Here is a 23138-nt window from a genome sequence, read left to right on the forward strand (position 1 = left end):
AGAGCGCTCGCACCGCCTAGCTCCGCCATTCACCTGCAGCTCGAGAACAAACCAGCTCCGGAGCTTTGTCGTTCATTTATCACCTTGGAGCGGCCAGATGAGATTACCGCCCCGCGCACCTGCGCGGGCGCCGCTGGCCGAGAGCGAGCTCGGGAGGAGGGGGAGGAGAAGGAGGAGAGGAGAGGAGAGGAGGAAGGAAGGACCTGAATTTGCATTTTAACACACATCGCTTGCATTCTTTCACATGATTGTATGTTGGACTTGTGCAAACTCATGCAACATATTGTTGTAAATCATTCTCGCTCGAATCCAAAAGCTATTAAAAGCGCCACGGCTCATTGTTTTCTTTTAACCAATCTCCCTAGCCCAAGGCTTTTTCTTCCTTCTGTTGCAGTAACCTGTAAAAACTTCTCTCCAACTTTCTTTTTTCTCTCTTACACCCCCCTGCCCTCTGTCCCAGGTCGCAGCTGACGGGGCGGTGGGAGGGCCGGGTGGGCAGAACAATGGAAGCGCGATTCAGGGATTGTGGGAGAGAATCTAGGCTGGAGCCACAGTGTCTGGAGCACCCCTCCACACCCCTCATCCAGCTTTTGTTCAGCTGCAAAAGCTATCAGCACTTCCTACTGACACCAACAATAACGCCACACAGCTGGGCCCTTTTTAGCATGTTTAGAGCACATCAAGGCAAGAGGAGACAGAGGGAAGAGGCAGAGGAGGCCAAAGAAAAGTGAACCATATTAGCTCCTGATTTTAACTGACAGAATGGCAGTGCCCGCTCGCGCCACCCCAACCCGGCCCGCCTTCATTGCCCACACGGGATTCATTTCCCAGCGGAGCCGTTACATGATGGCTCTTTACCAGTATTTTATGTTTGCTGACAGGCTACCGTTTGTGACGATCTGTCGCAACATCCTGCAGCCATCAAACGGCAGAACGGCTTTTAAAGAACATTGTGTATTTTAGCCACTTTTTTTTTGTTGTTTGGGCAAAGACATTGTTCCATTTGGTCTAGGGGAAGCATACTCAATAATACGCCCTCTTTATCACGAGTGCGAGTAAAGCACATTACAGGAAGTATTCGGGAAAGGTTGATGCAGGAATTCCTTCAGAGGAAATGAGACATTCCAACAGACTTTTGCTGCTGTTTTTATTACTGTTGGGACAATACGAAGCAGTCTTACTACTTCCTCAAACATGAAAGTGGCCCGAGTCACAATGATTGTGACAGGGAGGAAATCTTTTTGTTTCTTGGACAGAGGAGTGTCAGAAATGGTTATTTGAGCACATACTTGCTGCTCTTTCAATTTATGAGACTAATAATAAAATAATAAAGCCAAATAATAAAAGCTTATTAGTTATCTATCTATCTAGTTAGATGGCTAACAAGCTGCTAGCTAGTTATTGAGCTTGCCTCGCTCATTTGTGATTTATCATCTACATGCACACACACACACACACACACACACACACACACACACACACACACACACACACACACACACACACACACACTCATAGGCTGTCTCTGCAGCTGTGCGATGAGTTTCCAGTTCCCAGTCAGGCTCTTCCTGTTTGCCTGATAATGATCACACCTGTGTGCAGGTGAGCAGGCGAGTCGAGAGACTCGTGTGAGACCAGGAAGGCGTGCATGTTTGCATGGCCTCAACGACAACATCTCAATGATGACGGACACGCCGCGACGTTCCACTCTGGACGGGAAGTCAAATGTAAGATTTTGTGTTGTCGTTTGTCAGCTGCTGCACGTACACACCCCCGCCTGGATTCCTGGAGATGCTGCGGCGCTGTGGTGTGGCTTGGCACCTCCCTCTGTAATGACTGAGGGCCCACGGTTGGGAGTCACTTCCTGTGGGAGTCCTGCTTCTGAGATGTGTCATCGGCAGCGCAGACTGGCCGGAGCCGACTGTCAAAGTGTTTTTGTTTTTCCCCTTGACTGGCAAGTTGGGTGCCATTTTCCACCGTGCAGGTTGTACTATCTGCACTTTACCCTTGAAGGCCCGCAGGTGTCCTCCAGTCTATGTCCTTGGCCCGACGATGACAGTTTGGTCTCTTGCCTTTGTGTGTGTGTGTGTGTGTGTGAGACCCAAAACGTATCCCTCCTTACACCCCGGTGGCCATCTCCCACTGCCTGGTTCCCACACACACTATCAAAGCCCTTTAATGGCTTCTAATTAGCTCCCCATCTGCTGGTGACAGCGCACTGGTGGCATGCTAAAGCACCCATTGAGAGCACAGACATTGTACTCTGGAATACTTTCCACTCCAGTGGCAATTGCCTGGAGAGAGAGCTTTAGTCGGGGGTGTGAGTGGGGTGGGTGGGGGGGGGGTCGGCTCGAGTTTGGTGAGTAGGGAGTGAGATGGAGGGGATGCTTGCTAGTGTTTTCTCCGGTCACGGCTTGGGGAAGGGCAGGGGAGGGGGAAACACAATGGGAGACAGTGTTACGGCTTGTTGCGAATCTAATAACGCCCGAGTCCCTCTTCCGTCGGCTGGTCTTACCCCCCCCCGTTCCCCCACCCCGGCCTGCTACCACTGCAAGCACCAGCAACTTTTTCCCAACGCCACCTCAGCCCTCCCTCCACTTCTTCATTCTTCCTGCAAACCGTTTTGCTGGTGACATCCCGCATAGTGGACGGGCGGGTGAGTTTACACTGACTTTGCATTGAGGTCAGCACAAGCCAACGAGCTTCTCCTTTGTCCTGACCGGCCCAGTGGTTGTACAGTGAACAATAGATGCACCACTATAGAAACCGTAAGTGTAGCCTAATGAAGCCTCTTCATTAGCGGAAAGTTGAATGCTACCCACTTGTCGGATCCTGTGAGGCCATCTCTTGGCCAGGACTCCAGCAGAGTCCAGGTCCACTGGTAGCAGAAGGGGGACCAGCTGTTCCCAGCTGGTCGCCAGAAGATGCCCATGGGGGTGGGCGGACAAAACTGATTGCTGCCGGCCAGCTGCCCCCTCCACCTTTCCCCTCCTTAGCGGGCCGGTAAAGACCAAACAAATGACAGAGCTTTTCTTAAATCCAATTCAAGAATTTTTAAACTCATGATCGTATTGCACCGTTAGGATTAGTCGCACAATCTATCACTTCTATTATTTATATATACTGAGGAGGCCACAACGCCATCCAAACCTTTTCACGACATAAAAACCAAAGTGCCACTCTGTGATGATCCAAAAAAAGTTAGTGAAGGATTTCAGGGGACCTAAAGTGGAAAGATCAAAGGTCAGTAGTAATTGCTCTGAAGCGCCTAAAGGCCCTGCTAAGTTGACACAAATTTACGTGTATTGATTTGACTAGATGGTTAAGCGAGCGTTGCCTGAGATGGCAGAGAAAGCCAAAGCAGCAGTAAAAAATGACAAGCGAGAGGCATCCATTTATAGTCGGTCACCTGACCTCTCTCTTTATCTGGCGCTCAAACAAACGCTCGCATCCCCACAGCTGCACAGAGGCGTCCAGTCAGCACGGCCAGGGGACACAGGAGCCCGAGCCCAAAGACGGAGCTCGGACAGTGGCAGCTGGGGAGCTGACAAAGCCCCATTCAGAGGGCCCGGGCCTGGGGACAATGGCTGGGCCAGGCTGAGCCCTCTCCTCCACTCTTCCACCCAAAGATTAATACTTCAGATGGGCTTCCCGGTGGCAGGCAGGGCTAAAAGGAGAGCCCTCCTGTTTGTCACCGGGCATTGTGCAAGTCGCCTGAGAACCGAGCTCTTGGATGGGCTTGACAAATGAGAGCCGCCATTGACAGTGAACAGATTGGGCCTGACACTTTTGTTTTGATTGTGGGAGCGGCTATAATCAAGTTATTTGGGCCTCTGGAAGGTTTTTGTTTCGCTCTTGACATTTAAGTCGCACCTCCGCCGCACTCAGGTTTCCGCTCTTGTTTGTTGCAAAAGTGTATGGAGGGGGCAACGACAAGGGCGAGTTAATTTCCTGGGGTGTGGGAATTCGCTTCTCCATTCACAGGCCCTCCAGTCAGGAATCCAGGTGCAACAGGTGTAGCTGCGTGTATTCTTGTCATCGTCCAAAGTGCGACGCCGCGCAGGTATTGTAACACTTTGCCGTCCCCTGAGCACCTCTTCTGAATAACATGCTGAAGTAGCACGGCAACCTTAGACCGTGTCAGGTGAGATGAGACGCCACCCCCCACCCGCGGATGCCGTTTCGAGTTTGCTCTTTGCTGGTGTTGCAGGTGTTTAGCCCTCAGCGAGGCGGCAGTTCAGGTTAAACTGCAGGAACGCTGCCCCGCCTTCGCACTGGGAACCAAAAGTGGCTGCAGAGTACACAACGCCACACCTGCGCACCTGCTCGGATCACAAGAACCACCGCAGAAATGTCACCCAGAGGATCAGCCGCATTTTGGATTTTATATGTTTTGGCAAGGTAGTCATCTAGAAAAAAAATCTATTAATCATCCAGTCAAGAAGATTGAGAGAGTTTGTTCACACATCATTTGTTTTTATGTACAGTAGTTCCAATGCGTTGGGCCTGAGGCCATCTGCCATGTCTGTGCTGGCGTTATCCGAAGCGCTCGGCCATTCTCACGATAGAGGAATGTGCCCCCTGTAAACATACGTCGACCCCCCGCAATTGGGGAGGCTTCCCTCTTTCTTTCAACACTCCCATCGCTTCATCCACTGCGTCCCCATCACCTTCTCCTCTACCCCAACTGCTCCCCCACCCCACCCACCCTAAGAGAGCGCGTGGTCCCCTGGTTCCCACGTAAGAGACTCGTATCCAGGGGCCACTTCCAGGAATCTGCTTGTGTGAAGCTCCTAGAGCAGCAGAAGGTGCCCTACTTTCAAACTTCATTCTTCTCCCGGGAACTGTGTTAGTGAAGGGAAAACCGGTGATGTGTGTGTGTGTGTGCATCTAGGTTATATTTATGTGACCAACTGTGAGTGCATGTGAGGGGAGGGCTGCAGGGATTATAAAGAGGAAGTAAATGGGAAGTACACACTTGGTGACAAAACGTGAGGCATTCCTTTGCTGCCCCTCCCTGCTCCCTCCATCCCGCCGCACTGTGGCAGGGCCCTGGGAAAATCAAACAGGTGGTTTAGGCCTGGCAGGAAAGCTGGCTGGGCCCGGGGTGGGCAGGCCTACAGCCTGCCGGGGGCTATCAAAAGCTCTTAGGCCCAGCTTTAGGCCAGCACTCTGAATGGCCCCGGGCTTCATTATCATGTGAATTCTGGGAACAGCCCTGGGCCCCCAGTAACACCAGTGAGCTGCCCATATGGCGTTCGCTTGGCAACTAGGGAGACCCGGCAACCCCCCACCCCCTCCTAGCTCCCTCCCACCCTCTTTGCAGTTGTATTCCTCCATTCCAGCACTCTTGATATCAAAGGAGGACAAGGAGGCAGAAAAACGGTCTCAGCCTTCAGTAGGGGTCAGGGGGGTGGTGTGTAGACCACACAGAGGACCACTGGACAGTCCTTGGGGACCCTGGATAACACATTTACCCTCCGGGGCACCGCGGCGAGCTTGACTGTGGACGGATTTAACTATTCAATCAGTATTAAAAACACATTCCAAAGCTCTCAATTCAGCATCACCGACCAAAGCTTGAATAGTTAAAGATGTTGGCACCCTCTTCACTGGGGAACTGCCAGTGCTTACCTCCCCATATTTTGTTTATCACTCCAAATTGTCCTTGGCTGTGAGTGCGAGTGTGGATGGTCTAGGTGTGCCCTGTGATTGGCTGGCGACCAGTTCAGGGTGTACACCGCCTGCTGTCCTAAGTCAGCTAGGATAGGCTCCAGCAAGGGGATTGGATGATTGGATGGATGGATGGATGGATGGATGGATGGATGGATGGATGGATGGATGGATGGATGGATGGATGGATGGATGGATGGATGGATGGATGGATGGATGGATGGATGGATGGATGGATGGATGGATGGATGGATGGATGGATGGATGGATGGATGGATGGATGGATGGATGGATGGATGGATGGATGGATGGATGGATGGATGGATGGATGGATGGATATTATTCATAGGTTAGGGCTCAGCTTTAGCAGGAACTGAGAGAGTCGCACAAGTGTCTTTGTACATGTCCTCTATTCTTGGTGTCAGTTACTCCAATTTTAAATTCTTGTTGAAAAAAGCCACATCGAAACTGTCACATCCTCCCTCCATTGCATCTGCTAAGGTTGTATCTATCTATGGATACACTAGAAATTATAATATGATAACGAACTCCACAGACAACAATGATAAATATATTTTTAAATCAATATAGAGTGTTTAATATAAAAAAAGGCTGAATTTTTTATATCGCTCTAATATTGGGTCTCAATAAGTTATGCAAGTGGTTATAGGTGGCCATGGACGGTATCATCACATTTGAGTCTTTATCTGTTTATTATGAAAGAGAGAGCGAGAGAAAATAAAGCATGTTCCCTCTCTTGATGTCGAAGCATCTGTCAGCTGCAAGATGCAGCTCTGTAGACGTGCTAATAAAAGTCGTCAAGGACCATGCCCGCCCTGGTTGTTGAAAATAACTTTATCGGCACACGTAAAGTCGATTTTGCCATCCAGTAGTGACTAAAACACAGTACTCCAAAGAATGAAACAAGTTTCACGAGCCACACGTGGAATCTTTGGTTAGCAAGTTTCAAATTGAAAGCAAAACGTTATTAACATCACAATTATCAGCGAGGTGTGCAGACTGCAGAATAATACCTAACACACCCGCGGTTCTTTCCTTAACCAGAACATTCCAAAAGGTTATATTTGTGCAAAGACTCTGATTTAGTTGTTTGAGGACACTCCCGGGCAACAAAACACACTTGTCAGTCAAATGTTCCACCACTTGAGCTCACAGGAAAAAACGATGTTTTCAAAAAGAATGTGAGTATCACATCCAGATGTAAGGACAGTACGATACTTTTTAAAGGCATTTACACTTTAGGGTCTTCAATGTTTTTGGAAGAAGGGAGGAAGCTGGATGATAGCCACCCAGCAGAAAGGTCAAAATTTGACCCCAAACCTCGGAAACCCATGGTGCCTACACGCTCCTTCCCAAGTCACGTCTGCATCTAACACAACAGGTGTCCAGACCGTATAGCAGCCCCCCCCAGCTTCCACGTATTGCGAGTGGCTGCCATGTGAAGTAAACAAGCCCATGAGTCATTTGCTTTTCCTGGATGAGGACACTTGTACAAGGGAGATGTCACTTAACAACAGAGCTGGAATGTTGCCCCGGCTGCTGCCGTCAGCCACCTGCACTCAATTGGGGAGGAAATGCGTGTGTGACTTCTCTGTGTTATATGTGTCACATGATCTCATGCTGATGAAGAAACTTTGCATGACTCTGGCATTGTTCATTGTGTGTGTTTGTGTTGACTTGTTTTTAGCTTCATGCGATCATCTCACTTGTCCACCTGCGTTTGAGTCCACCGACGACGAAGATCAAACTGTGAAGAAATGGAGGAGAGGTACGTAAGCGATTGTTCTGAATTTTGAGGAACTCTACTGGTGATTCATACGATTACACACAAAGCTAGCCCGTCCCTCCGCAGCTGTACGGGTCACATGCGTAATATGATTTCACAACATCTTGCCTGTCCTTGGAAATTCCTTCTCTTTTTTCATACCAACTCAGCCCCTCCCCTCCTGTCAGTGTAATAGCCTGAAATCGAGGCAGGTGCACGGCTTAGTCATCCATCTTTTTTTTTTTTTCCCTACAGCGAGTCGTTACTCAGCTGGAAAGTTTTGAGCAAAGAGCCTTGAGAGATTGGTGTTTATCATACGCTTTGTTATCCTGCCACTCATAACTGACTCGGTTTCGATGTCAACAGAGAGCAGTAGCTTTCAAGGATGATGGCTGATTCGGCATTATTTTGCCTATTCTGCTATATTGTGGAACCCCAAACATTGCACATTTTGCTGAATCATCAAAAAAAATAAAAAATACTTTAGAATGTCATACAAAGATCTAATCAAATTAAATAAATAAGAATGAAATACAGGATTGATAAATGATGTCATAAAGTATTGTTAAACTCCTAATGACAGCCATTTTTTTTCCCCCTCTCGTTCTTGTATTTTGTTCCAGTCCAGCTGTTATCCAGAGGAGCATGTGTGTATTCCCACCCAAGATTACTCGTACGTGTGTCGGCATCGTGATTCATCCCGCAGCTGCCCCCCCCGACAGGCCGCGGCTCTGTCGTCAGTAAGTTCAGCCTGCTCCGTTTACAGCAATCTGCTTTCACTTAAAATGTCGCCAATTTTAATTATCCAAGAAATATGATTGTTCCAGCGTGATTGCTCGTGCGGACCTTGAGCATACTTGCATCATTATGAGACATAAGCAAAACCTTTTGTGGATTATGACATAACATAGTTTGCATTGAATTGTATTATTGCTCTCATCTTCGAATTGCTAAGTGTTAAGTGACCTAGCTGCACTTTGGCTACATTGTCGTTTGAGTTTAAATACTTTCAAATCAACATAATTACACGCCGTGGATTATTAAACACAATATCAATGAAGGTTTTCATCCGTAATGGTCATTTTGAAAAATTTCTAGTGTGCCTCGTGGTGCGAAAAATACGGTAAATATCTTTGGCCGTCCCGGTGGCCCCGATGATCAGCGCCGATGCGGGTTTCCATTTCTAATTGATTCGGACTACCTCTTTGATACAACTATGCAATGCGTGTCAAGAGCCGCATTCATTGTGTCATCAGCAAGCGTTCCGATTTCTAATCCTCCTCGACACACATACATCTCAACCCTCTTGGCGCCAAAAGAAGCGGCAGGAGAATCTTGAAAGAAGAAAGAGAGAAAGGGCCATCAAACGGACGGTGAGGAACGAGAGAGGAGCCGAGGAGCGAGCGAGTGAGAAAATGAGAGAGAGAGACAGCATGGATTCTTTTCTTTGGAGCCTTAAAGACGTGTTTCCCTCAGATGTTGGCTCTTCTTCACATGCTAATGGTTCACTCTTCTTCCCGAGCCGGGCCTTAGCATAACAATGCGGTGGAAGTGAAAGAGCTAAACCTCTGCTTTCTCAAAGAAGCCAAAGCTGGGCTTTTCTTGTGGACCAATGCCCCCTTGGCTCTTTGTGCTCGCTGTGAAAGGCCCGCGCGACGCAAAGGCCAGGTGATCACAGCGTTTGTTGAAAATGAGACTGAAACAACACGCGGGCTAAAATTACTCCGGCAAAGTCATTAAAATCCTGCCGAAATGCCCAAATATAGCGAGCCAAAGCACTCGACTCTCCAGCGCGATGACAGAAGTTCTATTGAATATTATCAGCTTTTGCTTTCAAAGCTGTGCTGAATTATGTCTGTTGCTGGAATCCAAGCCAAATGTTTTGACTGCGCGAAGCCGGCTGACTCCGAGACGCGCGAGTCCCATCTGAAAAGAACTTGCTGGCCTGAAGGATTTTTGGATGAACCTTGACCGGGCCTCAGCAGATACGCTTCTAAGGCCCTGATAGGCTCTGATATCAAACTGAGAACTTTTTTTCCGTTATCGTTTATCGGGCAAGAATGGGCAGAGGCGAAAAACTTGCGGGAGGACACCGAGATACAGATCGGGTCGCACGGGCTGCGCCGAGACCTGGCGGCTTCATCTGTAAAGTCTCGAGTGTCGTTCAGAGTTTGCATTTGATGAACCCGCTCGGGGTGAAGATGCGCAGCCAGCAGAACACGCTAGCTCTTTGGCTATTATGACACTTACTAAATTAGTAACCCCATCTATTCATCAGGTTTTACTCCATTAACACCTCTGATGTTGTCCTCTTGCCCCCAACTTGAGTCCCCACATCCCATTTTATGCAAACCACGTCCGCCCAGGTGCAACACTGAGGAAGTTAGCGCCTCTTCGCTCCAACCACACATTCTATTATTTACATGCAAAATGACGGCTTAGCTGGTAAATATGTGAGCACAGGTGTGTGTGAGCGTGTGTGATGGAAAGGGCGGAGATGGGGATTGGAGGAGGGCGGGGTGGGGGGGCTTGTTGTCACCAGAGCCACTAATCTGCTTACTGAGCATCTATGCCACATTTCATATTCTATTGAAATGCATTGCAGAAGAAGAATGGAAAGAGCTCAGATTAGGGGGAAAAAAAGAGAAAGGAAAGGCAACCCTTCCAAACACAAGGCCGTGTTTACTCGTGTTGAAGTGAGCAATTTGCGCGTAGGCTGGAGGAAATAAGTCGGCGGTGGCACCCGGCGTCATTTCAAGTGGAACGCCTGGCGCCACGGCATCAGGCGCATGGCTGGCTGATGCCAGGCGGCTTTTTCTAAATGACACACAGCTGGGCGGCATGGAGACAGATGTCACTGCTCTTAGAATGTAATCTCTCCCTGCCTCCCCTCCCACTCTCGGTTTTTCCCTCCCTTTTCCTTCTCTCTCACACTCTGGTGTTTAGCCGAGCTGCCTGCCCCCCCCTTCCTCCTCCCTCACAGGATCCAGACTTCGTGGAGCCGATCCTGCAAAAAAAAAAATCACTTCCTGGAGCTGGTGCTGACTTCCTTTGCTTTTTTGTGGGACTTCCTGTGCTGCCTCTGTGATCAGGCTGCTCGGAGTTGACTCTCTGGGAGCGACATCCTGATGCACAGACAGCTGCACAGATAATTCTCTCGTTCTGCTTTTGTCAGGACTTTTTTGTTCTTTCTCTCGGCGTGTCTCCGGGGACTTGATTTTCCCTCTGTACTGTGTTTTCCATTTGCAGCAGGTTTTATTTGGCAGTGCCAAATGAATTTGATCCCCCAGAATTATATCATTTACTCTAAAGAGCAGCCTGAAGGGCAGAGTTTAGGAGATATTTTATGTCACTCTGTGAGGAATATCTCCAGGTCATGTTTCAGGTATAGCAATGGTTGCTACGGCGACCCCCATATGGCCGAGAGTTGAGGAAGTAGCGGTTGACTGTGTCTTCTCCAAAACAAAATGCTACAGGTCGTATTTCAATTTGTTTTGGTGGTTCATTTATTTTGGGCTGACCACACCAAGTGAGAGTGGAAATTTTCTTTTTTTTTCTTTTATTTTGGAATAAGCACCAGGAAAAGTTGTTAGTCTTATTTTTTCCTGAAAAATATAGTTTAAATCATATAAGATTACGAGAAGATTAAAATTTCAATTTCAACGGTTTAAAAAAAAAAGCACATCTGCCGATTGCTGTTGCACGTTTACAGTGTTGACGATGATGACAGATTCGGTTTCAGAGATCTTTGAGCTTTTGGGTCATCTTCATATGGCACATATTAAAATGTAGTCAAGATGGTTATGATGTAAACACGGCCTCAGAAGAATCTCAGACTCCCCACAAGGAGGAGGCTTCGGCCGATGAGCAAACAGAAGCAAAAGCAGCGTGAGCAACGAGTGTGGAGGCGGCGCAGTAAAAAGAAACGAGTGTTTGACTTGAGACGCCTCTCTGTCTGAGCTCTCACTTTTTCCCAGCCAGCCACGCATCACCTCTCAACCATGAATGTTGTTTTACTTTAGAATACAACAATTGCACTCCCAGACACTTGGGCATATGTTCACCTTATATCCCTGGTTCTTCTGTGCAGGCCAATAGTGACACCATTAAGCCACCGAGACGTCCCCTGTGGTCAAACTGAGGGACACACCACGGTCTGTTTGGTCAAATTATCTCCTTTGGGATGTTGATTCTCGTTTTTAAAACGAGTTTAGTTGCACTGGATTGACTCGTGTTGTTTCACCTGAACATTCAGGTCAATGGAAGTTATGCAGCTGTCACTGCTTTGGAGCGTATGTACAATCGGAACTACGAAAAATAGCAGCAAGTCAAGATTCCTCAGCGAGATAGCGAGGTTTCGTCACAAACTCAACAGCAGCTCTGATAAGATCAGCACACTCGCAAGCCTTCATAATTAAGGCGGTGTAGTATTTGGCGCTCATCCTCAGGGAAGGCGAGGATGAGCCCCGTAGCCATTTTGCGTAGGCCTGCACGGTTCAGCTTGGATGATTGCTGAGTGACGGGCGGACGTGGCAGCTAGCGTTTCCACACGTCGTCCGCTTCCTGAGATGATGCTTGGCTCAGCTGTGCGGCTCCAAGGAGCTCCGCGTGGCAGCGGGCTAAGTACACACACAGGATGAGGTGACATCTGAAATAGCAAATACCAAAACTTTGTTTGTTGTCTCTTACAACTGGCGAAAGTTTTCCACGGTTGCTTCGTATCCAAATGACATTTCATGCATTGATGGAATAATCTGTTTTGGGAAAGTTTCCAAAATGACCAAATAACACTTGAGTTTCGTTCACAAATATATTTTGGACATGTGCTAGTTATGGTGGCACATGTGATACACAGAACACGATTAAGCCATTACACCAAGCAAATTGAAACACTGCTTTTCTTGAAAATGTTGTTTTCTTGTGTTTTGTTTCGCATTAACTTGAACACAACTTTTGTCTTCAAATCAAAACAGCATGCTTGAAATGATTAAATGTGTTCCCGGGAAAACCGCATTACCATTGAAAAGTGCATAAAAATGAATTTGTGACTTAAGAACACATTTGTTCTTCAAGACAGTTTCTGAATGATGCCCGGGCAGTGTTTAATTAAAATTATATTTTGAAGCATTGATCACAACAGCTGCAGTTTACGGCGCTGTATTTGGAAAGAAAAAAAAAAAGACAGCTACTATTGATGTGATTCAAAAGTTGCACAATGTTGATGAAAATATTTTTCATTAACTGGAAAGCACGAAGCGACTTAATCTAGAATCAACCGTGGTATGTTTTTTCCATACAAAGGGAGATGCTTTAGGAAAGCCCAGGGATGAATGTGTAATGATCTCGAAATAACCCAAAGGCCCCTTTTTTCCTCTTTTTTTTTTTTTTCTATGTCCACCCTCCCTCCCTCCGCCCCTCTCTGTCCTTTTTTCTCCCCTTTTGGGAAACATGCCTTTCCCAGCTGCACAGCCCCCACAGCAAGAGGCCAGGCCAGGAGCACAGCTGGCCAGACTTGGTGGAGCCAGTCGACAGGCGCATGGAGCGCAGCCCGCCCAGGGCCCGCTTCCTCCACAAACATGCCCAGGTGTGGGGCCTCCGAGCTGGGCTTCTGATCTCTAAACAGCACAGTGTGTGCGTGCATGTGTGTGTGTGTGACTAGTAGGGAGGGATGATAGGATGAGGGATCAAGAAGGCAGAAGCGGGGATATGGTGTGTATGTGTGTGAGCGAGTGCGGGGAAGGGGAAGGGGGGGGGGGGTGCGGGTCATCCCTGCCGAAGCTGTGTCAACATTGCGTGTTAATGTGTTTGAGTATGTGCATCTGTATCTGCATGTGTTTGCATTTCGGGAAGCGGGGGTCACTCCTGGGGTAGACAGTGGGCAACAACAATTACCGCAGCACTGGAGCAGAATCGTGTCTGAATCGTTTGTGCCGGCCCACTCTGGCTTCGTGCCATGAGTGTAATTGCAGAAACATTGGTTATAAGCAATAAGCATCATGCATGAAAAGGTCATGGAAGCAGACATTTAGTTCATGCCGAGCTGCGGCCTTAAATGAAAACCCTCTGCAACATCTCCCGTTCAGAACTGGCTTATTAATCACTTCATAAATCACCACCGCAAAAGAACAAATCCATTCTACAATGTTGCCTTATTTGATATGTGACCCTCAGCGGGTTACGACTAATGGCGACCTCATTCTGGCCTGGTTGCCATCCAAAAAAAGTATTTGTGTATTCCCAGCTACTTTCCAACGCACCTAAATGCGCACACGAACGAGTCCACCAAATGAAACAGGAGGCGTTTGCACTGAGGTCACATCAGATAAGACGAGGCCAGACGGGCTCAGATAAGCTCTTTGAACGCAGAGTCAGCATCGGGGAGATGTTCTCTGCTCCCCTGCAGCCGTTTTACATGGCGGCTGACGCTGGCTGATGCTGGCTCCTTTGCGGCCTAGCACTGCTACTAATTAGGTGGAGGAACCCAAGGCCTTCTGACTGACTGCCTTGTCTATTGCAATCCCCCCCACTCGGGATTGCTCATGCATGCATGACAGACACTCACGCAAAAACATGCTCAGCAGACTCACAGACTCCTATCTGTTGACGACCCCTGGAGACTCACACATGGTGTAGGTGGCCCTCTTGTGGATGAAGAGAAAAAGACAGCACTGTTAATTGTTAGATTGTGTGAATAATTGTGGTTTGTACTTTCCCTACGCCGCTTTGAACATGGCACTGTCTGTCAGCAGCCTGAAATTCATATCTATTATCTATTGCTTGCTCTATTGCAAAACAATAATGGGTCATATAAAAGTATTTTTTTAAATGATGCACTTTGAATACCATTAGGAACAGACTGAACTGAATGAATACAAGTATTTGATAGTAATGAAAGCAAGACTAACCCCTACTCTCCAACTCTGTATCCATATTTGCTATATAAATTTGATTATGGTCGCCAGTTTGCTTGTCCGTGGTTTTAGTAAATATATGTAATGTGTGTCTGTATAACTAGAGATATCCAAAGCTGACTGATAACAACGTAGTTAACATGCCAGGCCAGGAGTTGGCGCTGTAAGTCTAATGAAATACCACAAACTAACACACACCTGTCTTGTAATCATGGAAAATTCTCTGCCTGCAAATGTGCATGGTGAGAAAAAAAATCTCAGTCCCTCTGTGATTGACAGATGACCCAGATTAGCTAGAGTGGTTTGAAGAATCAACACTAACTCAAAATCATTTTCCACAACAGACAGTGAGTCTTCAATTTTCTTCATTCAATTTTCCCGTGGTTGATTTGTCTGTGGCATCAGCCTACTTAGAGATATGTTGTTTTATGCTCCCACCGAGCCGAGTTAACCTCTCATGTCCAGGAGAATTCCACAAACTGTCAGCTGTTTTTTCCAGGAGCATCCCAAGGGCTGGAGGGGGGGCATTCCTTGCCTCATTGCTGGGAACGCTCTCGATGTATCCCTGCGACGAATATCAACACAATTAAAGTGTTTGAACAGCCCTAATGTGCACACATATGGACACAGAGGGTGTCTGTGTGAGCTTCAGGATATTTGCAATCAAGCTTGGGGAGCTCGAGTTTCCGCCTGGATTTGTGTGAGTGCCATTTAGTGTGTATTGATTGTTTTGCTTGTGTACATGGCTCGCTCACCTGTTCACACAAACAAACAGACACACACGCATCCGAATTCTGACCTCTGCATCTTTCCCCGCGCTCACCCGTTTGTTCAGAGGACGTCTACAGCCCGATGAATTTAAACACAGCTTCCGCCTGGCTACCTGTTTGAACAGCTGAGCGAGGCGTTGACTCTCACACTTTGCACAATAGCACAGGCCGAGTTTGCCAGACACAGCACAGTCACACGTATAGGCCTCGTTCCGCTCCGTTCGTTCCTTCATTTGGACTTGGATGTGCGAAGTGCTGAGCCACTCAAAGACATTTTCCTCCTCCTTTAAAATAGCTCCCTGATGGACTACAATGAGAATTGCGGTTTGTGTAGCACATGCTTGTGGCCTGCATTGCTTACTATATATGGTGCAAGCCCTGCAGTCCAACATCTAATTATGTGTGTGCATTGATGGAAAGGGATTGCGCACACATTTAGCAGGAATCTGTAATTGTGTAAATGTGCTGTGGATATAAAGTTTGGGAAGCTATTGAAGGAATGCCCTGGTGCCAGTGAGACTGGGGAGCAGGGCGGCAGATGAGATGTGGTGGAGCTAAATGAGGAGAGACAGCAAGCGGCGCTGCTCTCTGATGTGTACGCAGCTGCAACCCACCATCGGCTGCGTTCATGTGTTCACGTAAAGATGCTCAAATTAGGAAACGACGGCGAGTTATATCGACAATAGCGTTGACGCTACTTAGTTTGTTGAAATGAGAACGAAAATACGGCAGGCCACATTCAGAGCAGCCTCAATATTACAAATGTAGTACCTGACCAGTTTCAGGTTGCAATAACACCGTTCACCACTAGATTTTCAAATAACTGTTTGAGGGGTTACGCAGATTTGTGTCCCCCTAAAACACAAATTCCTGGTGCGAATGGTCAAAAGAATACGATCAGTAAATACTGCATTGCATCAAGGTCTCCTTCAAATTTTGAGCGAGTTTTGTCTACGAGACACTCGGAGAGTCAATTATGGATAAAATTGAACACAGCGGGCTCATTGGCGCCTTTCTGTCGCTGGCCAGCCAAGTTTGGGGGTCCGTGCGGAGGGTTTTTGCGGCTGCGGTGCAGCCTGAGGCCTAGCTGGACTGATTTACAGGCGGCGTGGGGACATGTGCTGGGGATACTCCCAGAGCAGCCGCTCTGCCGCCGCTGCTGCCTGCACATCTGGAGTCTAGACTCAGCGGCTCTGCCTAGCGCCTCTCTCCCTCCCCGTCTTTGCTCTCCACATCCACATCCATCCGTCCCTTAGCCTCAGCTGCCGCGTCTCCCTCCCACCTTCATCCAGTGTTTGCGTAGCTGCCGTTCCGCAATTGAAATAGAAGAAGAAATCTCTCTATTTCCCTCCCTCTCTCGCTCGTCTGTAATTCTTGCCCTACGCATCTGACGATGGACCTAATGGTCCCAAATGAAGCGAGCGTTACAACGTGCATGTGGAAGGAATCACAGAGGAGATTGTTATTGCGCCCTCTGAAATCTGGAAAGAGGGAGGGAGACCCTCCAATGATCTTCCGTGGAATCGAGGATTGTACATCTGAGACAGAGATCAGACATATCGAAATTGCAAAGTGATCGTTCACACGCGCCCTTTGGTTCACATCAATAAAATAGAAACATCTTTTTCAGCTCAGCTTTGACAAGTCAAATCTTGCCTCATTGGAAGGGATCACTAATTTACATTTTTTTCCCTCAGTCCTCTCTGTAAACAACACAATCACAATTTATCACATTTCCACACAGGAATGTTACAGAAGCAACAAACAGGGAAGGAGTGTCGGTAATTTACTGCAGGCTTACAGAGGCCTCCTTTTTTTTTCTTCCATGCAGTCTGATTTCCTCTCCTCGAAACCAACATGTTTTTTTTTTACGACTACGTTCACCCTATCTTATTCACACCGTGCCCTACACTGTAGGATAAATGGCGGCGTTCAGCTCCGGGGTGTTTAACAGGTCATAAAAGGCGGCTACGTGATACTCTTCAACAAGGCTCCAACCTGTGTGGCTGCCCGCCTGACTGTCGCCTGCCGACCCCCCCACCACCTCCCCCCAAATGGAACAAATTATCCAGCTGCTTGGGTAAAACAAGGTAATATTCATTTTAGAAAGCGAGAGAGGAATACAAAAAAGAAAAAACATCTGGATTGCGCCACTTGGTGTTTGCCACCTCTGGAAGCTATTAGAAAACAAATCGACTTTTTCTTCTCCTCACTTTCACGTTTAAGTTGAACCTTTGCACATCGTCTCGCCACCTGTATCAACTGTGGCTTCCATGCTTTTGTTCTGCTCAAGAAAGGGCAAAAGCGAGGGGGAAAAAAAAGATCCTGAATGGTGGTCAAAGTGTGGCTCCCTAGCGACAATGTGTTTTTATTGTGCGTTTCATGACGGGAGGAAAGTCGACATGTTCCAGTTAGCTTTACCGAATTTTACCGTAATGAATTCACTGACATCTTCAACGATAGATCTTAAAGTCCAAGGCTGCCGAGATGGACCGATCATAATGTTCAGCTCAAAATTCGTCCCACAATAATCAACATCTAACGGAGATAAATACGTTTTGTTTTTTTTAGCTTTTCAAGTGAGGAAAACATGTTTTAACATGTAATCAGCCATCTTTGATTGAGGTATGAAGAAATGCAACCAAAGCGCTTAAGAAGATGGTTGTGTTTATGATTTGGCTGCTGATAAAAAGAGAGAAAAAAAACAATGACACAGCTGTGCCGTGTGGGAATTGTAGGTCATGACCTTTAATTTGATTCGGCATGATCTCTAATAATGATTTTTTTAAGGTTATTGTGAGCCTAAAATTTGTTTGTGCTAAAGCCGAAAATGAACACGCCATCAAATGTTGTTAACTTACTAAGTTATGGAAGTCATATCTTTTTAAAGTAGGTAAACTAAAAGTCATTGTGTCCTGTGCAGGTGTGCCAGCATGAATGTGTATCATTGTCAGGCGCGGACTTCGTAAAGCATTTGTGTGTGTATCTGCTCCAGCTGTAAACTCCTTGGAGTGTGTTCACTTGTATTGTAACAAAGTGACTTGAGAGCTTTTTTACGGCCATGTTATGACGCCCTGAAGGGTCCGACCATCTGCAGGTGGTCCTTAAAGCTTTTGCTTGACCTTGTCATACCCTTGATCTGAGGCAATTCCATGCCCCACCAGATCTGGTCCGCCACATCATTTTATGTGACCCACTAAGAAAATAGTGTCTCTACTTTATATTTATTGCCAAATGATGACGTTTCCTGTCATTGTAGCAGAAAATGTGGAGTGAAATTGCAATAAAATGACAATACATCAGTTTCAGACATTCTGAGGGTCACAGTTAAGATTACATGCATGATTTTGGAATGCAGGAGAAAACCCTGAGTAAACCCAAACAAGCACGGGGAGAATGTGCAAACTCGTCACAGGAGGGCATGAACCAAGATTTGACCCTGTGAGCTTTCAACTGCAATGCAGACATACTAATCACTAGGTCAAGCTTGCTGCCTACGTTTCCATTTAACTTTTTTTTTTTGCGCCCTTCATATTGCTACACACTCAAATGTGCTCTTAAAATGTCTTTTTGTGTACGATGTATCCTTTTTATGACCTTTGTAGCTTGGGGAAATGATGAAAACTAAACATGGCCCTTTGAAGTGGGTTCGTGGAGATGGAATTGCCAAGATATTGCTATGCTTCTCTCTCTCTCTATTGCTCTCCCGTGACTCTGGGATGAATTTATGTAATCTGAGCACATTCTTCTCAAAGCATACACACCCCTCAGGAACAATAGATGCTCGAATCATCTCAGACTGAGTTTTGTCATGTAAGGTTAGTGTTAGTTATTTGACTAACAAATAAAACATATTTTATATTTTGTGTAAAATGGTCCTCTTTTGAAAAATAAAACCTTCATGATACGCTTTGTTTTAATATGTAATACTAAAACAAAATATAATACTAATAAATTAAAAAAGGTAATATTTTTTCCTCAAATGACATTCAATTTGACCTATGCGAGTCAGCTTGCAGTTTAGTATTACGTGTGCTAAGGGCGCCCCCGTGTGTCGAAAGATTCAATTGAAAATTTGAAACGTTATTCCAACCATTTCAATCTTTCTGTAGATTAACAATATATATTTTTAAAGTATATAATATATTTATTTTTGTATTGGTGGTAAATAGATGAAAATTATTGCAGATATTAGTACTTCCTATTCCTTTATTTTGTATATTCAAAAATGTGAGGTGTGGAAGGAAGAAAGCTTCCAAATAACTGCTTTTGCTAAGCCTCATCTTTTTGACTGTCAAACAACTTATGTATAATCTAAACTTTAAAAAAGTATTTTAGGGTTCCTTTCGTTTGCAAGTCATGTGAAAACTACCCCGTGCAGTTTTCTGAACGAGCAGCAGACGGCGCTGCGTGTCAACTCTGCGCAAAAGGCTCCGGACGCGTGAATATGACGTCACAAAATGTGCCTTAACTTGCAGCTACCAACTTACGTCGCCTGGATTCAAAGTAATTTCTAGTGACACCGTTGGTTGAACTGCATCCAGAAAAATTAATATTATGCACACAAAAAATGCGTAGCATAATAATTCTGGTTTTACACTGACTAACTAATATATATATATATGGTGTTATTTTATTTATTTAATAGGATTGCTGTCAAGTCCATGGTGTATCCTGCCTCAGCCTCAAAGTCAGGTGCTACTGACTCAAGGTAAGCTGCATCCCTAATAAGCAGCAGTATATAAAAAAATAATGGATGGAAGGACATTGGAGCTACGTGTCAAAACAATATTGTGGAGTTTCAGAATTCAAAAGCTTGTTGCTGTAGGGCCTAGGCCTCGGAATAAATGTACCACAACATGTGGCTGTCACTGAGGGTTGTTCACTTATTGAGTCACTCTTCTTTTTTCTCCCCCCCCTGCTCCAGGCAACTCCTCGACTCACTTGAGAGTGACTGAGCTGGCGTGCAAAATCAAGGTAAGCGAGGTGACTGTGCTCAGAGTATGTCAAATATTCTCATCCGTGGTGCATATTTGAGACTTTTTCCCGTTTCACGTGTACATTTGCAAAAATAGGAGCGATGCCCCCTTCCAATATTTTTTCTTGGCACTCGGAGTTATTTTCATGCACGCTCAAATGGGTTTAAGTCTGGAGAATGCTACATGACTGCTTTCACTCATTGTTTTCAGTCTTTCGTGACAGCTCTCCAAATGTTTCCATCGTTATTTTCCTCGGTGTACCCTTTCGACGTCTGTTAGTACATCTGCGGTTTCTCTCTTCTTCACGACATTCCAAATGCCAATGTTTGTCCAACAGGCTTTGATTGATTCTCCTGCTTATGTCTAGTTCCCAATAACTTGTTTTTCATCTGTTGAAGCATAGATTTCTTGTCTCGTAGTCATCTCTTGATGTCAAAACCAAATGTTTGGTGGCTTCCTCAATCATTCACTGCCAGCCCAAAAGTCAAAAGCCAAAAGTGAACTTTTAAACGGACTCACAAGCATTATAGGTTGGTTGCCTCTCGTCTGCTTGTCTTGTCTCCCCCTCCCACGCTGCCTACCCTCCAGTGTCTCATCTCCATCCATCTGTGCTCTTCCCTCCCTGACTTCTCAGTTCCTCCGAAGGCTTTTCAGCCGCATTGTGTACTGTTTTGATGTGTTTTTACTTCTAATGAGCCAATTGTTCCAGTGTTTAAGTACCCCCTAAGGGAGAGAAACGTAGCTCACAAAAACAGTTTAAAACATAGTCACCACCGCTCCAAGGAGAGATTAAGGCGAGGAGGGGAGCGGGGTGGGGGGCGAAGAGAAAAATGGCCCAGAGCACGTAGAAAGTGAAAAATGTGCCCATGACAGTTCATGACAGCGCATTCTTTTCCCGTCAATTAAGACTGCGGTTATTCAAAAGCAATTTGCAACTCCCTGCAGTGGAAAATGTACGCCATCTCCCGGGGCCGTGCTCTGTGATTGTGTAAGTGATGGATCCATTCCATTTCTCCGTGTGGGTCCAAGCCGAAGAAGCAGAAGTATTATTAAGGCTCGATCCGAGCCGAGGCGCAGCACTCCATCTTTGGTAGTGCTCTTTCACAGACAGCCACGAGCTGTGTGCGCATGCTGAAAGAGGCCGCCGAGTATTGATAGCACCGGTGTTGCTGTTCCTGATTAATTGACATGACATTTTGCTGTTCCTGCTAAATGTCATAGCCCATGCTGCGTGCTCAGTTCAAGGACGTCTGCCCATTGCAGGCAACTTCCTCCCTTTTTGTCTCTTCCGCCATCCACCTCGTCTTTACCCAAAGGTCACACGCTATGTGATTTATGAGCTAGAATTGATACGCGACTGTGATATCTTTTGATGTCCGTCCCTTGGACAGTTTCTCCAGGGCGGGTTCGCGGCCTCCAAGGTTCATTTCCGTCCTCATCATGACAGCAGCAGCTCGAAAAGAGCTTAAGGTGGTGTCCTTTGGTTTAGTTTGCAGTAAAAGTGTGATGATGAGAGGTGATAGGAGGGAGCTCTACCTTCATGTACGCTCCGTCCCCCAAGACCCAATTTAGGTTTGTCTCTATATCTCCGATGGGAGGGGGAGGTTATGGAGAAATAGCTTTGGTTCGCAAGTGAATGAGTTTGCTCTATCTTAATGAGGTTTGTCGTGTCGGAGGGAACAGTTCACCGCCTGCATGCTAAACAGGCAGAAATTGGACCAGAGTATTAGCAAGCCCCCCCGAACTACAAGAATACATTCTTTCACTCCACTTGTAATTCCAACTTTGCTACGCAATTACCCTCATACACAATTTTATCTTGTCGCTTCCAGATGAGAATAAGAGAGCCCACCATCTTGTATTTTTCCATTCTTTTAGGAAAACTAATTCCAGAATCTAATTAACTGCAGCAAAACATGCCACCAGTCAAATTGGAGACATTGAGTGCAAGTTATGCAAATGAACCCGAGGATTGTCGGATGCCATTTGACAGAATCTCATTCTGGATGGTGCCAGAGAAGATAGAGAGATTACCCGGCCGTATCTGAGCGCCGGCAAACAGGAAGCGACGAGCCTCGTAATTTATTGTGTTGGTATTTCTCTTGTTTGACTTGAGACAGCTCATTACGGAGCCTCTTGTCACACGGGCCGGACAGAGAGACAGACTTTAATAAGCCGTCTTGCGCTCTGTCAGCATCAGCGCTTCCCTGCCCTACGCCGTGACGTCTTTAAAATGCACGGCCGGCTGAGGTTTTACACAATTCATCATCTTGCTCCCTCTCCCGGGAAGGAGTTATTTCATCCTCCCACTTGTCGTTAGTCCGCTTGCAGGGCTGCTTCGGGGCAGCCGTTCAGACATGGCCACTGGGTAGAAATAAGGAGAGGCACTTTATAAAAAGCTGCTTGTGGGCTTTAAGTGTCACTCTGCTGAGGCTGCTCAAACATCTGCATATGCTCTCACAATCCTCAACGTCTCATTAAATCGCTTCATGTTTTGCTTTTATTTGGCGTACAGGAGAACAGAAATAAACAAAGTAGCTCCCTGCAGCGCCGATGTTTGCTCAATGCCGATGTCATTTATCTGCGTTAAAACCCGTCAGCTTCTCATTGCGTGCCTTCCATATATGCGCACGAAAAAGAAGAAAGGTCCACTCTGGTACAAACAAGCCATTAATTATTGAGAAAACCAAACACGGCCGCTTGCTAATTAACATATTTGTTGAAAGTCTTTTCATTTACAATTCAGGCCCGTCACTCTCGCAACTGACTTTAAAGATTCTAGTGGTGCATTCAAGTGCACTCTTAATGGAAATGGAAAACTATATACTTGCTGGAAAATCCACTCAGGAATGATCATATTGGTTAGGTGTACCTAATTAAGTGTCTTGTAAGTGCTTGAGGATAAAAGATATAAACACAAAATATACAGATATAAATGTAAAACTGGAGAAAATGTGTTCATGAAGTAACCAGTCCATCTGATAATTGGCCATATAAATAAATTTGGGAACCTGAAGGA

General features: G+C 46.3%; 1 protein-coding gene and 1 long non-coding RNA gene across 15 annotated transcripts in view; both read left to right on the forward strand.

Annotated features, from left to right (window-relative positions):
* The first annotated feature begins 1568 nt into the window (after positions 1 to 1568).
* Positions 1569 to 18894, forward strand: LOC148391100 (uncharacterized). 3 transcript variants are annotated; one of them, XR_015861241.1, is made up of 7 exons: positions 2521 to 4144; positions 4211 to 4401; positions 7382 to 7462; positions 8083 to 8199; positions 12921 to 14717; positions 14870 to 15070; positions 17058 to 18894. It is a non-coding gene; the product is annotated as an uncharacterized LOC148391100 (long non-coding RNA). The 3 variants fall into 3 exon arrangements; XR_015861242.1 differs by lacking the exons at positions 2521 to 4144; positions 4211 to 4401 and adding an exon at positions 1569 to 1727; XR_015861240.1 differs by having other exon boundaries at positions 2521 to 4401; positions 17095 to 18894.
* Positions 18895 to 19570: 676 nt separating this feature from the next.
* sulf2a (sulfatase 2a) overlaps positions 19571 to 23138 on the forward strand; it is a 31462-nt gene continuing 27894 nt past the window's right edge. For 5 of the 12 annotated variants that reach the window (XM_088390286.1, XM_088390290.1, XM_088390289.1 and 2 more), the window contains exons 1-2: positions 19698 to 19851; positions 20068 to 20117. Coding sequence is in view for 2 of the 12 variants with exons in the window: in XM_088390281.1 (XP_088246407.1) it covers positions 19601 to 19646; positions 19789 to 19851; positions 20068 to 20117 (159 nt within the window). In the remaining 10 variants the exon portion in view is untranslated. Of the gene's footprint in view, positions 19647 to 19697; positions 19852 to 20067; positions 20118 to 23138 lie in introns of those variants that run through there. The other 7 variants (XM_088390281.1, XM_088390282.1, XM_088390283.1 and 4 more) reach the window with 4 other exon arrangements.

The sequence above is a fragment of the Syngnathus floridae genome, chromosome 11 (genome assembly GCF_059516105.1).
Source record: "Syngnathus floridae isolate MCC-2025c chromosome 11, RoL_Sflo_1.0, whole genome shotgun sequence".
NCBI lineage: Eukaryota > Metazoa > Chordata > Actinopteri > Syngnathiformes > Syngnathidae > Syngnathus > Syngnathus floridae.